The sequence below is a fragment of the Adiantum capillus-veneris genome, chromosome 14, assembly GCF_014529385.1.
Source record: "Adiantum capillus-veneris isolate H3 chromosome 14, ASM1452938v2, whole genome shotgun sequence".
Taxonomy (NCBI): Eukaryota; Viridiplantae; Streptophyta; class Polypodiopsida; order Polypodiales; family Pteridaceae; genus Adiantum; species Adiantum capillus-veneris.
Window position 1 is genome coordinate 130,314,611 of NC_140944.1, and position 18,997 is coordinate 130,333,607.

Sequence of the window (18,997 nt, forward strand, 5' to 3'; positions counted from 1 at the left end):
AAGGAGGCTAAGCAAGCAGTCAAGGTCGAGGCACACCGCGTGTGAAGAATCCCTTGCTAGGCGGGAGGGCCTGCTTGTCAGCCTGCACAAAAAATGTCGATGAGAAGCTCGTTTGACACGTTGGAGAGCATGCTTGAGGGTTCGTCACTCGGCCGCCTTGTGTTGACAACTCCCCTACGCGCGATGGCTCCTCTTCCTCTGCGTGGTGCATGCAATCCGCCATGACTGCGAGGTGTTCACACAGGTCACTTAAGTGACCTTAGGTTTTCTTGGATAAGAGGCAGTTCCCACGGCGTTTGGTTTTGAAGACAGCATAGAGCCAACGATTAGTAGGCTGGAGTATTGCAAGCTACAAAAGTTAAAGATGATTGCAAACGACAGCTTCAAATCATTTGCTGAGCGTACGATCATCGACAGAAAAGAAAGTCCTTAGCACCACCAGCAAGGGTTGAGACATGCAGCGCATGGAAGGTGCAAGAATGACATTGGAAAGCATCCGGTTTATAGCATGTGAAGAACTACGGATACGAACTTCAACAATATCCGAATGCCATAGTGAACTGCAAATCACCGTGTGTTTGGGCTGTTGCTGAAAGCGGTAACTGGCCTAGTAATACATGTACTTGAAAAGACAAAGTGTTAGCCCACTTTTCAACGCTAAATCGACAAATAGCATGTTCTCAAGATGCTCCAAGGGTGCTTTAATCCAAGGGATGTGCTCGTGGGTTGATTCTTTGTTGCTTAGTGACACGATTTTTGACATGCAGGGCATGAGTATTGTCCTATGAAGCAAAGGCTTCAGTTTGCTAGGACATGGCTCCTAGGCAGGTTGTCTAATCAAATAACGATGGGACCCACCTATTGCTTTGACAAGTTTTCTACGCCATCATGGGAGCAGAGCTCCGTCTACAAATCCTCCGGATTACAATAATCCAACCAATCAGGTACAAGGTACATATTTTGCACGAATACTTTCTTTTGTTTCTCAATACATACAATTCAACATGGTCGATTATTGTCCCCAAAGAGTTGGCCTAATGATAAGGCTTTGGCGTCTCAACCTACGGGTTGTGGGTTCAAAGCCCCTGTTGGGTCACACTCTAGAGGGACACCTTGTGCTCACCTGGTGTTCACGTTGCTAGGGCTCTTGCCCTTGGACACTCGAGTGCATCCTCCTCCTGGGGTGGGTCACCCGAGGAGGAGGTTCCTAGCTGGTTGCTACGAGTTCTCTCCGTCGTTCCCAGCATGTGGTGCATCAATTAGGTGGCCATGGTGATGCCTACGCGTGGCTCTTGCCCGATGGTACGCGGCCCTTGCCCGACCATGTAACATGGTTAATATTTGGAAGGGATAAGCACCTCCCCTTGTGGGCCCTATGGTGTGTCCAAAAAAAAAAAAACATGGTCGATTATTTGCGAAGTTTTGACACGGTCAACTTTCTTTTGCAATACCCTTGTCAACTAGCAAGAGTATGCGTTTGCTATGCGCACCAGAACTACATGAGTACTTATGTGAAGCAAGGCTTCCCTTTTGGATGTTTGGCATCGTGATTTCCCCAGTTTGAAATATGCTCTAAGCATACGAACTGGGAGAACTTGCCACAAAGTTCCAGGTTTTTACATCCCACACGGGTGCATATGATACATACGTTAACTCACTCGAGGACTACATATGGCTATGAGCTGAATTCCAGCAAACTACTAGAAACCTACCCACAAGTGGGCGACAAGGTTAGTCCATTTCAAGTTATGTTTGTTCTTGTCTATGGAATACTTTTCATTTTGTACAAAGCAAAGTGCTTTGGCACACTCTATGTGAAGCACGGTGTTGTGATGTGACACGTACATAGTGGGAACGCATGCTACAAGATCTATCTTGCAATTTTTTAGATACATAAATATATTTTATATAATGTACATATACATATATAGGTATAATAATAAGCTTTCTATCTCATCCTATTATTTATCTTAAGGGTAACATATTCTTACTTTACCGTCAAAAGGTACTATGTAAAACGCATCAATAGCGACGCCTCTTTAACTTGGGACAAAAAGCATTGATTCTTTATTTCTACTATCTCACTCCCTACCTAGATCCTATATCTAGAGTAGCTTCCAATATATATATATATTCTATGTATTTTTCATAATTTTTCTTATATTTCTTTTTTAATAGCTACTAGGAAGGAATCAAATCCTACTGGGATACTAGGTGGCATGATTTTCAAAGATACACCTATTTTAATGCATTATTGCAAGCATGATTACAAAACTTTATCAAGAATCAATGTCATGCTTTTATATTGCATGAGGTGGCCATTGGAATCAAATGAAAGTTTAAGCTAAGGAGACCACAAGAAGACTTCTGTTGTCAAAACTATACCCTATTTTGGTGACTTTTTTACACGGTTTTAATCTGAATTGGAAAACGTACATAAAATGGGAGTTGTAGCTTATGAGCTTCATTTTCTGCGCATATTTTTACTTTTTTACTTGGAGCCACAGTTGAGGAGATATGATCAAAATACTGGACCCCAGTCTGGACCCCAGTCTGCCCACATCATTCAGGGACAGCTCATTTCAAACTTTTCCAGTTTCTATTCACACTGGCTCTTCTCTTCTTGTGTATATCCTTGGGGGTTCCCTTCACCTATAAAAGGGAACCTCTTCTTCCTTGAAAGCCATTCAAGCCATTGATGAAAGAAATTCATGAGGGAGTGAGAGTAGTAATGCATAATTATACTTAGCCATAAACATAAGCCTAAGCCTACACTTACTCCTAGAGAAAGACTAACCATGCTTGTAAGCTATCCTTGGAAGATAAGCTCTAATCAAAGAAGGATTTGAACTTGGTGCATCAATAAAGGCTTGAAGTCTTTACTTTTTTTCTCTCTCCATCAAATATGGTGAATAACTCCCGAAGGGTTTGTCAAGTAACATATATTCTACTTTGATATTTTGTTGATTTCTTGTTGTTTTCTTTTTCACCTCTAATCCAACATATATCTCTAATCTCATCTCCCTCTCTCACCAAACCTATCTCTCTCACTCTTAGAAATTCATTCTCTCTACAAATTCTAGGTTCTCCTTGCTACAGGTACATCTCTCCCCGCAGTATCCTTAATGCCTACGGCAAGAATAGGGCTTGGGAGGGAACTTCTCTTTTGTTCTCTTCTCTCATATCTATATTTTGCACATAATGGAGTTATCATAAATGAACAATCCACACAATGAGAATTTCTATCGCTTTCACTGTGTGCGATCTATTAGAATTAACGTATGGATTAGCTGTAAAATACACTTTCAACAATGTATAGTGTTTCTCTTTGGCCCAAAAAAGCTCAATGTAATACTTCTTTCACCGGATCCCATCCTACTACCTCTTATATTTGATGTGAATATTTTTATTTTGTTGTAGAAATAGATTGCAATTTAGAAAATATTATTGTGTAAATCTTTTAAAGAAAGAAAAAACAAAAACGTGTGTCACTTTGAAATCAATTCAATGGAGAGCCAACGCCAAATGTCTGGATATCCTCTTTTCTTTGGAGAGCGTGGAGAGGATGCAGAATTATTTTTAGCGAATTTCAAGATGTCTTGCCGTATCAAGAGGATAGTAAGTGATCAAGAACGTGTAGAAATGTTTGAGGTGGTCCTTAGGAAAGATGCTAGCACTTGGTTTGACTCTTTGCCTGAGGAAGTTAAGGGGAATTACACAGAAGTTTTGAATCGTTTCAAGAAATACTTCTTTGATCCCCAAAACACTCAAAAACTATGGCAAGACGTTTTTTCTCATAAGCAAAACTACTTAGATGACTACTACTTGTACAAGCAAGAGTTTCTACGTCTTTGGGCTCTATCGATATGAAATGTTGCTAACCCTGGTGATGGTGCAGAATTTCTAAAGAAGGAGAGGTTCATAGCCAGACTCTTTCCTGACCTTAAGGTAAAAGTTGAGGCGGGTGCACCTTAGCACCTTTGATGCAGCTGAAACTAGGGCTGCTGAGAAATATAGGAAACTCAAGTGCTTAAGGGGGGAGGTTCCAATAGAAGGTCTTAGACCCAAAGGTAAGTCACAAGCATCAACATCTAGGGAGCTTCCTGAGGTAACGGCGGAAGTGATTGAGAAGTTAAATGAATCTTTAAGCAGCCTGTCAATTCACCTTGCACAAGCTGTAAGTCCAAAGGGACAAGCAAAGAAGTCTGAAGAGCGAGATCCACGACCTAGGAGAGTCTTGCAATGTTGGAATTGCGGAGAGTCTGGACATGGGATGTATAATTGTCCTTGGCCCCGTGGGGAGCCAGGGAGACCTAACTTGAATTACCCAGTGATGAAGGCAGGTGAAGGAACTGTTCAACAACCAAGGCTTCTACAAAGACCAAATGGACCAAGACCACCTCCACAAAGGGTAGAAGGAGTTCCACCTTTGCCAGATCCAAATATGCATGTGGTAGAGGTGACAAACTCAAATGAGGTTGACATGGAAGCAAATGGCATTAAGCGTGGCCAAGAAAAAGGTAAAGAGAAAGAAGGTGTCACATCACAGAGTGACCACGGACGACGCAAGAAGGCAAAGGAGACCAAGGAAGCTAAGAGGACTCGATGTCGTATCAATCTCCAAGACTTCCCTCTTGGACATGGTATGGCTCCATAAAACCTGTTGGAAGACATGCGAGATAAGGGTCCTGATATCTCATGGCCTCAATTTCTTGCATTTGCCCACAAGTTAGGAGGGATTTAACAAAGGCAATTAGCGCTAGGAGAAAGGTAAAAGAGAGTTTTCCTGTTGTAAAAATTGCACATGCTGAAATGAACGAGGATATTACACCTGTGCTAGATTGTTACATCAAAGGAAGATTGGTTAGAAAAGGTCTAGTGTATGGGGGTGCACAAATTTGCATCATGACAGAGGGGCTCATGCAAAGACTAGGCATGCACATCCATGAGACACCTGAAATTAAAGTCAAGATGGCAAACAATAGCAAGGCTAGGTGCGTAGGCATTTGTAAAAATGTTTTTGTGGAGGCCTTTGGCATTAAGAAGGCAGTGGATTTCTATGTCATGTCTACCAAAGGAAATGGTTACCCATTTATCCTAGGAAGACCATGGCTAATGAAAATGCGAGCTTTGCAGGATTGGGAGAGTGGAAAGCTAATTTGCAGGAATGAAAATCATAAGAAGTTTGTCTTTGACATGAAGGAGCAACGCCAAGAGGAGCTCCATGAAGAATCATCTCAAAGTGAGACGGAAGAATATTGGACCGATAACACTTCAGAAGAAGAAAGTAGCGGCAACATTATTGAAGAGGAGTCTTCCATCGAAGTCATGGGGGTAAGGGTTAAGCCAAACAACCAGGAGACCTCTTCTCGAGGTTTGGAAGAGGTAGGTACTCAAGAGAACCAAAATGTGCAAGATGAAGGAATGTTAGAAGGTATGTTGTCTACAACACTTACAAAGGACGAAAGAGAGGAGTTCAAATGTGTGCTAAGGAAATTTTTGAGGCTTTTTGCTAAAGACTATACCAATGTGCGTGGAGTAGATGTTGTTCAACACAAGATTGAGTTGAAGCCAGAGGCCACACCTAAGGCTCAAAAGCTACGAAGGCTATGAGTAATTAAGCAGCAGGCTCTACTCAAGGAGGTAAGAAATCTTCTAGCAGCAGGTTTCATTTATCCAGTGAAGAATTCAGAGTGGGTCTCTCCCGTTGTTGTCACTCCTAAGAAAAACGGCAAGTGCAGGGTGTGTGTGGATTACCATCCACTCAATGAGGCAACAAAAAGATCACTTTCCCCTCCCATTTCAGGATGAGATACTAAATGAGGTAGCTGATCATGAGAAGTACACTGTGTGTGATGGCTACTCAGGCTACTTTCAAATAGGGATTGCTTTGGAGGACCAATTGAAAACAACCTTCATCACTCCTTGGGGTTGTTATGATTTTAGAGTTATGCCATTTGGCCTGACAAATGCTCCTGCAACTTTCCAACGTTTCATGAACATGGTGTTTCAAGCATTCTTTGGAAAGTCAATCAGGGTGTTCATTGATGATTTCTGCATTTATAGCTCAAAATCATTGCATCTACAAAAGGCATAAGAAGGTTTAAAAAAACTTTACGACATGGGAGGTCAACTCAACCCTGACAAGTGCCACATAGGTGAGGATGAAGTGATCTTTCTTGGTCACAAGATTTCCTATAGAGGTATTGAGGTGGATCCATCAAAGACAAAAGCTCTCATTGAGCTACCATCACCAAAGAGTCTTAAGGAGGTCATATCATTTATTCAAAAGGTTAATTATATGTCATGCTTCATTCACATCTACTTGAATTTTTCTTGAAAGAGCTTAATGAAGGTTATTGGCTTCTTATTGGAAGCTACTTGAGTACTCTAACAAAACAGAATGATTGGTCTACAAGAATTCAAGAGGATACGCAGGAAAGCATATGGGCACTTTTTTAGGGATGGTTGCTTGTGGAAGCATCCTAAATAAAAGGGGGCTACACCACAAAGGGTTATATGTAGAAAAGAGACTCCAGTAAAGCTCATGCAAGAGTTTCATGAGAGTCTATGGTTTGGACACAAGGGTGTGTGGGCAACCTTCTCCAAGTTGAAAGAAAACTACTAGTGGAAGGGTATGTATAAAGATGTATCTCAATTTGTAGAGTCATGTGTAACTTGTCAAATGTACTCAAATGTCCGACATCGTGATGGATTGCACCCTACATATCCACTAGCCATACACTATAAATGGGTTGTGGATCTAGTCACAATGGCTTTAGGACTCTGGCAGATGAGATACTTGGTTCTTGCACGAGAGGACCTAACTAACCAGGTTGAAGGAAGAGCATTAAGATCTAAAACCAGAGAAGTTGTGTGCAAATTCCTTCTTGATGAGGTGATTTGCCGTTATGATTGTGTGGGGAAGATCACTACAGATAGAGGTGAGCTGGATGCCGAGGAAGCAAGGGAGTTCTTTTCCAGATCAGGAATTAAGCTTTCTCTTACTACAACTTACAACCCTGAAGGCAATGGAAAGAGTGAGAGGGCATCCTCCTATCATCAAAGCTTCCACCAAGGATTACGAAGGAAGAGTTGGTGAGTGGCCAAAACTGTTACCATATGCTTTATGGGCTAATCATACAACACATAGCTCAGTAACTGGCTACATGCCTATGGAGCTAATGTATGGTCAAAAGCCAGTGATGCCGATTGAAGATACAATTCCCACATGGAATGTACTACCTTGGCAAGAGGGGCTTAGCAGGGAAGGTCTCCTTGCATTGCGCATAAGACAACTAGAGGGAAGACCCGAAGACATTGAGGCTGCAAAAGAACGACTCAAAAATGCAAGGTTGAAAAATAAGGACTACTTTGATAAGCGACATCGGCTCATAAGCAAAGCAATTGACAAAGGTAATTGGGTTTTAGTGTATGATAGTAGCCTTGATAACCAGCACACGGTCATGCATAAGTTCTCAAAAAGATGGTTTGGACTGTATGTTGTAAATCATGTGCATGAAAATGCTACTTACAGCTTGTCTGAACTAGATGGTATAGAAGTAAAGATTCTCATTGAAGGAAAAAGGATCAGAATGTTTAAGAGAAGAGGAGAAAATGATCCAGAAGACGTTGATGAGGAGGAAAAGAAAAACACAGGTGAAGATCAAAGTGAAGATGAAGCTTTGGAATCATCCAGTGAAGAAGAAAGCAAGGAAGATGTACAAGAGGGCTGATCTTACAAAGAGAGAATGTGGCACATACCGGAGGATGCGCAGGTTTAGAGGGGGTGGATGTCGTGTTGTGACACGTACATGGTGGGAACGCATGCTACAAGATCTATCTTGCAACTTTTTAGATACATAATTATATTTCCTATAATGTACATATGCATATCTAAGTATAATAATAAGCTCTCTATCTCATCATATTGTTTATCTCAAAGGTAACATATTCCTACTTTACCGTCAAGAAGTACTATATAAAAAGTGTCAATAGATACGACTCTTTAACTTGGGGCAAAAAGCATTGATTCTTTCTTTCTACTATCTCATTATTATCTCACACCCTAGCTAGATCCTATATCTAAGGTAACTTCCAATATATATATATATATATATATTCTATGTATTTTTTATATTTTTCTTATATTTCTTTTTTAATAGCTACTAGGAAGGAATCAAATCCTAGTGGAACACTAGGTGGCATGATTTTCAAAGATACACCTATTCTTTAATGCATTATTGCAAGCATGATAACAAAACTTTGTCAAGAATCAATGTCATGTTTTCATATTGCATGAGGTATCCATTGGAATCAAATGAAAGTTTAATCTAAGGGGACCACAAGAAGACTTCTGCTATCAAAACTGTACCCTATTTTAGTGATTATTTAACACAAGGTTCCAATCCGAATTGAAAAAAGTATATAAAATAGAATTCGTAGTTTATAAGCTGTATTTTTTGTCCATATTTTTACTTTTTTATTTGCAGCCATGGTTGAGGAGATATTATCAAAATACTGGACCCCAGTCGACCCACATCATTCAGGGACAGCTCATTTCAAACTTTTCCAGTTTTTGTTCACACTGGCTCTTCTCTTCTTGTGTAAACCCTTGGGGGTTCCCTTCACCTATAAAAGGGGACCTCTTCTTCCTTGAAAGCCATTCAAGCCATTGATGAGAAGAATTCATGAGGGAGTGAGAGTAGTAATGCTTAATTATACTTAGCCATAAACATAAGCCTAAGCCTACACTTACCCCTAGAAGAAGACTAACCATTCTTGTAAACTATCCTTGGAAGATAAGCTCTAATCAAAGAAGGATTTGAACTTGGTGCATCAATTAAGGCTTGAATCTTTCCTCTTCTTCTCTCTCCATCAAAAATGGTAAATAACTCCCGAAGGTTTTGTCAAGTAAGATGTGTTCTACTTTGATATTTTGTTGATTTCTTGTTTTTTTCTTTTTCACCTCTAATCCAGCATATATCTCTAATCTCATCTCCCTCTCTCACCAAACCTATCTCTCTCACTCTTAGAAATTCATTCTCTCTACAAATTCTAGGTTCTCCTTGCTACAGGTACATCTCTCTCCGCAGTATCCTTAATGCCTACGGGCAAGAATAGGGCTTGGGAGGGAACTTCTCTTCTGTTCTCTTCTCTCATATCTGTATTTTGCACATACTGGAGTTATCATAAATGAACAATCCACACGATGCGAATTTCTATCGCTTTCACTCTTTTCGATCTATTAGAATTAACGTATGGATTAGCCGTAAAATACACTTTCAACAATGTATAGTGTTTTTCTTTAGCCCAAAAAGGCTCAATGAAATACTTCTTTCACCGTATTCCATCACACTACCTTTTATACAGTATAACTTTTCTTTTGACGTATGTGTAGTTATCTTGCTATGAACCAAGAGGATTTGTACACACAATCAATCCCAATCACTAAACAAAACATATACATTATGGTAAGCACAAAACTATAATTCCAAAGAACAATTCGTAACCTATTTGATCGTTAAAGGTCGAACGTCATTAAGTCATCTATTAACCCTTTCATATTACCCATGATACGATATGACCATAGCCTTGATGTTTTCATCTTTGTCGTTTTTTGATATTCTCTTTTGTGTTCTTTCTTTGTGTGTGTGAGTGCAAGAGAAAAAGAGTGGGACTTCTTTAATTGCACTTCCTTTCAAACCCTAAACTTCATGGCATCTATGGTTTAACTCCTTCATATAGTTTTTTGGAGTTCTCTCACAAACTCACAGTCAAAAGCCCGGTGCTTTCCTGGCAAGACCACAAATTTCTTGACAACGGCTTCTGTTATGTGCCAATGTAATAGCAATTGAGTACTTCAGATTAGTGATAATGGCACACATATTTGGCATTATGTGGATATAAGCTCACAGTTTACGCAAATGTGCATTGTGATGTATCCATGTCAGCGTCCTCGTGACAAGCACGTATACCACATGCTTACATGGTTGAGACCGTCCTTAAAGCAAGGGCTTCTTATTCTATTTTGTGGTTGGTATGCATGGCATACTAGTCCGATGGTAGTACAACCCCATCATTGCATACACTTCCGATATAGCACTAGCTACTCTGTCAAGGACGAGCTCAGTTATTGATGCTTTAAAACATTTTGTGTTTATGAGTCTTCAGAGGCAAAGTGTCATCCATATGCACCTTGTTACAATCATGATCACATATACAGTAAGGGAGTCAAGTTGTGGTCTCTGGTACCTCTCTCTCCGAGAGCGTGGTACACGTACACTATTGTACGCTTATATGATAAGCTGAGAAAAAGACATGGTCTACATTGGATTGTATGCAAGGGACATACAACACATTTGCATAAGAGAGTTTCCTCAACCCAGAATTCTCTCTCTCTCTCTCTCTCTCTCTCTCTCTCTCTCTCTCTCTCTCTCTCTCTCTCTCTCTCTCTCTCTCTCTCCCTCCTTCCTCATTCTCTACGAGAAAGGTACAACTAGGCATGATTTTTCTCAAATATTACTATGCCGATATGGTAATAGGCAAACGGGATAAGAGCCATCTGTTTTTGAAGGGCTAAGAGCCACCTATTTTGCAATGGATAAGCGCCATCTGTTTTGTAATCCATCCGTGATCGAACAAATCTGTTCAGTTAAGTACCCATTGATTTTAATGGTCAAGCAAGTTTCTTGCCATTACTAATTAATTGGGTCCTATTTTAGCACTACACACTTTGAGTATGCAAATCAAGTTGAGTATTTGAAAGTCTCCAACTTGGCAATGTGTCTCTCTACCAAGGTGTATAGATAAAGCAAGCAATTCAAGACAGCACGACTGTTCACAAAACCCCTAGATTATGGATTTTTGGGTCTAGATAATATCCCATTGTGAATACGATTCCACATTGAATGGATCTTCTTATTTATCTATAGCACTAAGAGTATCTACACGAATACAGTTTTGGTAGAAGACTCAACTCGTGTTTACTACATCACTTATTAAAGTGTCACAAGCTGCCACCGGGTAGTGGACACATTTCAACATCCAAACGAATGTAATGCCACGGGTAAACCCAAGGGGGGTTACGGACATAGGCCAAGGGCTAGTTGAGCAGTTTTCTTGCAAACTTTAACCAAGGGTTTTGACAATAATGTTAATTTTAACCAAGGGGTCTGGATTTCAAGGGCAATACCCAAGGTTACAGGTGCAATATTACTTGCATTTCACTAATTTTCAATTAGTGTTCCTCGGCCTTTGCAGGCAGAAAATTTGGGCATGATGTGCAAACTATGTTAGCCTCCATTTTTTCTCTTAAGCGAGATGGCAAGGTCATGTAAGAGCCAAGAAATTTGGGCTGTAGTGTCCAAAATAAGTTTCTGCATTATGCAGTTATAGACCCACTTGTAGATTTTATTTGGCACATGTTGTCAGATGGGATGCAACATGGTCTAGGAACTCAAAGGAGTTCGTTTTAGCCAGTGTGGAGAAAGGCTAATGAGGGTCCCTCTCACTCCTGTCGTAGAGTGTTTGTTGTTACCTCCACGCACAAGTACATCTCGTACTTGAAGGATGTTCTTTTTTCAGACACCCTTGCATGAGACATATTCCACATGTGGAGAATAGGAGTCTCTGGGACTAACACTGGCGCCAACCATTTCAATTCTGTGTCACGACAAAGTCCCTAGGTGCTGGTCAAATCTGTTTTCTAGACCATTTTCAGCACGATGTATCAGGAGCAATTTCAATGGCCAAAAACTGTTGGATACTTAGAATGACTTGTTAAGGTACAAGTGCAGCTAAACAACATTATAGATGGTTGTTTATACATATAGCAAGGCTATGAGTTGTTAATGAAAAGGTTTCATTGTTTGTACCTAGAAGTGATTACTGTTTCACCTTCTATTATGGTTCAAATGTTTCAGCAAGGCTTGCAAATGATTGCAGACAGCTGACAGTATTTAGTTTCTTTTCAAAACTATTTACACTCCTTCTTAATGTGTGCTAGGAGCATCACATTCTCCATAAGTATTGGCAAGTATGATCATGGATGTACAAGTTCGGATCTGTTTTTGCTAAATGCATGCACACTAGGTGTTATGGGACCTAGTGTTTAGCAAACGCTAATTTCGAGCAGCATTCATATTCATCACATAAGTTGCTTATGAAGCATTTTTGCACTCTAAGTGAAATATCTCTATGAGATTTCTTTTGGGGTCTACCATTCATCAATAGAGGTCATGGCTCGCTTTGGGTGCTTGTGGATTTTTCAGGTTAACCAAGATGGTTATTCAGGACATTGTTGTTTGCTCAGCAATGTTGTATGATATGGTGATCACCGTTTACCAGTCTGACTGGGAAGATTGTAAACTATGGAGAAAAACACCTCAGCATTGTCAGATATCCAAGGGGATAGGCAAATTACAAAGGATAATCTGGTGCTAAAGGATATGCAAAGTGTGTACATTAGCACCAAGAAATCCAATTAATAAGTATTTATTGCTCTACTTGGAGTTTGCTTACAATAAGTTAAAGCATGTTTGCAACTACGTTTAGTCTCTTCATGTATAATTCAGGCTCTCAACCTGGAACACCAGCTATGGTGGGTTGTTTACTGATGAAATTTGAGAACAAGTCAAGGAATTAAACTTGGCTGACAAGTTATGTCAACAAATTACTTTCATGAAAAGTGAAACGAGATACTCTTTCGGGTACATCTTAGTTGTGATCACTCGTTTAGCATACTCACGTGCGTTCTAAATAGAGTCTACACACTATGATTAGATAAGAACCGGTAACACAAGATAGTTACAAATGAACAACAATATGGAAAAATCAAGATGTTGCTCTTGGTTTCATTGAACCTCCTATTGATCGTGTTCCGATCAAGCAAACAGCTAGATCCATGAAGGAAGCCACTATGGAAAACATTAGTATATTATCACTCTTGTTTTCGAGGATGAAAATGCTTCTCCAAGGGGGGAGTAATGTCAGGCCAAGGGTAGGACTGAGCAGCAGGCCAAGGGCCAGGGACTAAGTGGCTCAGTGTGGCTAGGAGCCGAGGGCCAAGCCTACGTTAAGGGGTCCTACTTGCAAGGGCCAGGGGCTATAAGTAGGGAGGTTGGGAGGAGAACGTTATACCAGTCCATCCTTTGGCCTTTCAATTCATCTTTGTAGGTAACCACAAAGTAAAGTTAATCTATGGTTCAGATAGAAAGATCTAGGTAGAGAAATAAGAGAGGGATGTTGACATAGAGACTAAAGTTCACCAAATTATTGAAAAAAGCGCCAAGATAGAGTCAAAAGACCAAAATGATAGATAAAAATTTGAACACCGGAGAAGAAAAATGGTGCATTACAATAAGAATAAATATGCACATTTATTGGTTACCCTTGGTGATGCCACCACCAATAATTAAGTTGTGAGAAGCGTTAGTGAAGAAAGATATAGACATTGAAAATATCAAATAGTTGATCTCTATTGTAGTCCTTCCAAGGGGAAAACAAACAAAGCACCGTATACATTAGTCCTTGTTTTCAAAATGCAAAGAAAAATAGCCCATGTGATTGGGGTAATTGCTAGGATGACATCTTTAAATGAAGGAGAAATCTTCTCAAAAAAGCATCCTTTACACTAAATTTTTGGTTTAATCGCACTAGCAAGAAAAGTTATATGAATAAGGAAAGTTCTGAATCACTTCCTTGCTTCCATATGCTACAAATTAGGTTGTGTTTATTGCTAATGGGATGGAAGAAATCTAGAAAATAATATTATCACCCAATAAATAGATACCAAAATTAACCGGAACAATGGAGATGGAAATAAATAAAAGACCATCTATTAATCATAATGAGCATGTCCTACAAAGTCATGTGAAAATCTCTACTAGTGTGGGTGGTGTGTATGATGCATATTTGCCTCTATAGACAGCATGCAACATGGCTTTCTTCAAGCCCCTTTCATGTAAGAAGCCATTATGAACTTGCTAGATTGTGCAGTTAGTGAAGGGAGGAGGGGGTAGCTGAAAAACAATTACCCTCTCTCATGTGGGTGTCGCCTTAGCAAACATGCAATCAATGACTCATTCGGTATCCAAGTGAGTGGATAAATCAATGGGAGCGAGGAAGTTAGTAAGCATGCAACTGAGCTGAAATCAATTGAGTGGACCATTGAGGTGATGAAGATATATCAAATAATGAGGGACTAGGCAAGCAAGTGTGTATGAGTGCATAAAAAAAGGTACATGAATGAGTGACTGAGTGAGAGATTGAGTGAGCCAACTAGCAGCAAACAATTGAGAGAGTGCATTAATATGCTAATGATTATGTGAATCCGACAATAAATTAGTCAATGTGTGATGGATGGTGGTTGTAACAATTGATGTGAGGTGCACTATTGGTGTCTCAGTAAAAAATCATGCTAACATGTGAATGGTTGGGTTGTTGAACAAGCTAAGGAGTGTGAGTGTTGAGCACATTACCAATGCAATCATGAGGGCAAGCTTTTGAGAAATGAGATACTGTTTGATCATGTGTGAGTACATCATTTGAGTTAATCCCTAGGTGAGGCATTTCTTGTTAGCAAGAGATTGAGCAAGTAAGCAAGCATAAGACCCTTTACAAATAATTTAAAATTTTATTCATCAGTAGGTGAATGTATAAATGAATGCATGTGACCATGTTTGAGCTACCTCTGAGTAAAAGTTGAACGTAATGGGCAAGCAAGAAAAATAATCATATGGATGAGCACCTCTCAACTAAAAAGAAGATAGGCATTTTGCTTGTTTTGAACCAACATCCCTACCAATAGGGACTGAAAAATTCATCTAAACCCGTCCCACCACTTGTACTATTGTGTTATAGGAAAGGACCCTTGCTATACTAAACTTTTGTCCTTCTAATGGGACATGTCTACTAATTGGGGATTTTACCCTAAGTATAAATAGGATGTTTGTGATTGAAGGAGTAAAAGATTCTCTCAATAAATATAACAAGAATCCTAATTTAATAATATAAGAATGCAAACGGTTCTCATGACTATGTATTCTTCTTCCAATTGTCGAATGCATGTGACCATGTTTGAGCTACCACTAAGCAAGAAAAATAAGCATATGGATGAGCACCTCTCAACTAAAACGAAGATGAGCATTTTCTTGTTTTGAACCAACATCCCTACCAATAGGAATAGGAACTGAAGACTTCATCTAAACCCGTCCCACCACTTGCACTATTGTGTTATAGGAAGGGAACCTTGCTATACTAAACTTTTGTCCTTCTAATGGTGCATGTATACTAATTGGGGATTTTACCCTAAGTACAAATAGGATGTTTGTGAGTGAAGGAATAAAAGATTTTGTCAATGGATATAACACGAATGCTAATTTAATAATATAAGAATGAAAACGATTCTCATGACTTTGTATTCTTCTTCCAATTGTCTCGTTTCTGCCGATGGCTTTGTAACATATTGGTGTATTGAACGATCCCTCAAGGCTCAACACAAGCTTGAGGCTTCTTTGTACATTTCTTTTATGGAGAATTCAATATATCCACTCATGATTGTGACTTTGGCAAAAAAAAGTATAAGAATGCATAGAATGGATTATTAAATAACAGAAGGAAAGCAAGAAATAAAAAATGAGGCATAAGACGGAAAGGGGGGGGGAGAGAGAGAGAGAGAGAGAGAGATTGGCCTTGCCTTTTGGAGGTTTATCTTGTTAGTTACATACACCATAGTCTCAAGTAGCATGAATTTAGCTAGAAGAAGTTATCCTTCTATATTTATATTGCAACATAGAAAAATAACAGATTGGAGAAAATATGTTTTAAAAAAACTCATACCATGGGAAGATTCTTCCTTGTTTGAGATAGCTAGTCTTTCCCATGCTTTCCAATAGCTTACCTAAAACAAACAGTGATTTAAAAACTCCAAAATAATAGAGAGGATGAAAATATACATTAATGTTGATGATATTGAAGGATACTTACCGACCACATGCCAAGAGCAACTATCAAAAGGGAATATAGGATGTGAACAAGCGCTAAGATAAAAATAAATATGTGGAGATAGTGGAAGCCAGCTGCAGGAATGAAAGGTGTGTGGCCCTACAAAAGCACAACATAGTCAAACTAGGTGGAAAGACAACAAACACATCTACATACAAAATCATCAATAAAATATATCCTATGTTTTTCCTTTTTGCAATACACACATTGTGAGTTAATTACATTACCCAAAAATAATAACATCAAGCCTATGCACAAATTGCAAAAAAGTTCGGCTTTACTATCATCTAGCAAACATGAACATAGACCATTAGAAAAGTTTTGACGCGCTCGTAATATTTTTTGAAATCCAAAAGATTATCCTCGAAGTGGCTACTAGTGGATTTCTTGTTACTAGATTTATAGTTGAGAGAAACATGCACATGACGACAACTAGTATAAGAGAAAATGAGTATTTTGAGTTCTTGCAAGCATGTTGGTTACAAAACAAACTTTCTTCACTAGACTTCCATGAGAGCAATTACAAATTGTAGAAGAGAGGACAACAATCACGCACAAAAAAGAAAGTATGTGGGTACAATTCTGGAATTGAAGTTTATTAGAGTACATGTATCTAAGTGAGATACCCTCTAGGAAAGGAAAGGGCAAGAAAGGGAAAAGGGGAGTATCGTGCGCACATGGCAAGGATGCAAACTTGTATAACAACTAGCTCGCGCGATCCGTCTATGATGGGTCTCACTCGCTCTTACCAACGATACAACGATAAGGCCTCCAATGGTGCTTAGGCATGCCAACACTATCTACATAAGTTCTAGAGAGAGAGAGAGAGAGAGAGAGATGGAGAGACTTATTATCCATGAAAGAGAGTGGAATAGAACTTTGTATATTGAAATGGGATACAAATTAAATAGATAGATAGGGAGAAAGGATGCCATCATCTACGGGCAAGAGAGAAAGACATCAAGCGCATCTCTTTCATGGATATAATTCTCTCTCTCTCTCTCTCTCTCACACACACACACACACACACACACACACACACACACATATTTATCCCATTCTGCAATATATATAGGTATCATCTCCCTCTCTCTCTCTATTTGATTTGTAGCCCATTTCAATGCATTCCAAAACACCAACCCCCTAATAGGAAGCTCCTCAAGCACTTTTTGTGCTTTACGAAGTGTACCACATCTAGCATATATGTCGACCAAGGTAGTGTCGAGCATAATATTTTCTTTCAACAACCAATGACTAACAATATCATTGTGAATTCTTTTGCCCATATTAGCATCTTGTGTAATGCCACATGCCTTGAAGGTGCAAGTATATGTAATTGCGTTTGGAGAGATGCCCTCTCTCTGCATCTGCTAAAAACAACAAAGAGCTTCCTGACCTCGAACCTTGCCTTCAAGATGGAAGCGTCCGTGATTACATCTGAAGAGACACCCTCATTTTGCATCCACCGAAAACAACCCTGAGCTTCTTTGCCAAGTTGGGCATATCCCACAATTAGTTCATTCCAAGAGACAGCATCCCGGATAGGAAGCTCCTCAAGCACTATTTGTGCTTTATGAAGTGCACCACATGTGGCATACATGTCGACCAAGGCATTGCCAAGCATGATGTTTTCTTTGGACAACCTCTGACTAACAATATCATCGTGAATTAGTTTTCCCATATCAGTATCTTGTGTAATGTCACATGTCTTCAAGGTGCAAGTGTACATGATTGCATTTGGAGAGGTGCCCTCTCTCTGCATCTGTTGAAAACAGCCCTAAGCTTCCTAACGCTGACTTTGTTGGACATATTGTGCAATCAATGCACTCCATGAGACAACATTATAGATAGGAAGTTTGTCAAGGACCTGTTGAACTCTTCCCCTCCAGGTTTGCTTGTGTAGCAGATATTGTTGCTTTCTTGGTGCTCCGTTGTTGATTGCATCTGGAGAGACACCCTCTCTTGGCATTCGCAAAAATAAGCCCAAGTTGGGCATATCCCACGATCAATGCGTTCTAAGAGATGACATCTTGGACAGGAAACTCCTCAAGCACTTTTTGTGCTTATAAAGTGCACCACATTTGGCATACATGGCAACCAAGGGAGTGTGCTTTTCCCCCCATGTTTGCTTTTGTAGCCGATATTGCATCTAGAGAGACACCCTCATCTAGCATCCACCAAAAAGAGCCGAGATATTCTCAGCGAAGTTGGGCGTATTCCACAATTAGTGCATTCCAAGAGATGATATCCAAGATAAGAAGCTCCTTGTGCTATTATTGCACTCCATGAGACAACATTGTGGAGAGGAAGCTAGTCAAGGACTTGTTGTGCTCTTTCCCTCCATGTTTGCTCGTCTATCGCATATTGTTGCTTTCTTAGCACTACTCTACTAATTGCATTTGTAGAGATACCCTTACTTGGCAACCGCCAAAAACAACCCAGAGCTCCTTGGCCAAGTTGGCCATATCCCACAACCATTGCATTCCAAGAGACGACATCCCAAACAGGGAAGGTCCTCGAGCACTTTTTGTGCTTGATGGAGTGCACCACACTTAGCATACATATCGACCAAGGTAGTGCGCTCTTCCCCTCCATGTTTTCCTGGGTAGCAGATATTCTTGCTTTCTTGGCATTGCTTTGCTAATTGCATCTAGAAAAACACCCTTGCTTGGCATCTGTCAAAAATAGCCCAGAGCTTCTTGGCCAAGTTGGGTGTATCCCACAATCAGTGCATTCCAAGAGAATATCTAGGATAGGAAGCTCCTCCAGCAGTTTTTGTGCTTTATGAAGTGCACCACATTTGGCATACATGTCAAACAAGGCAATTGTGTAATTCCACACGCCTTCATGGTGCAAGTGTACATGATTGCATTTGGAGAGATACGCTCTCTTTGCATTTGCTAAAAAACAACCCAGAGCTTCCTAACCCTCTCCGTGTTGGACACATTGTGCAATCAATGCACTCCATGAGACAACATTGCAGATAGGAAGC

At 39.9% G+C, this 18,997-nt stretch overlaps 1 protein-coding gene across 5 annotated transcripts in view; it reads right to left on the reverse strand.

The window, feature by feature from the left end:
• Window positions 1–18,997, reverse strand: part of LOC147443115 (MLO-like protein 10) — a 46,031-nt gene that overhangs the window by 6,990 nt on the left and 20,044 nt on the right. For 4 of the 5 annotated variants that reach the window (XM_086529039.1, XM_086529038.1, XM_086529040.1 and 1 more), the window contains 2 exons: window positions 15,988–16,104; window positions 15,841–15,901 (listed from right to left, as the gene is read on the reverse strand). The exons of the other annotated variant lie outside the window; for it this stretch is intronic. In XM_086529039.1, the coding sequence (XP_086385165.1) occupies window positions 15,841–15,901; window positions 15,988–16,104 (178 nt within the window). The remainder of the gene's footprint in view (window positions 1–15,840; window positions 15,902–15,987; window positions 16,105–18,997) is intronic. 5 annotated transcript variants of the gene reach the window in all.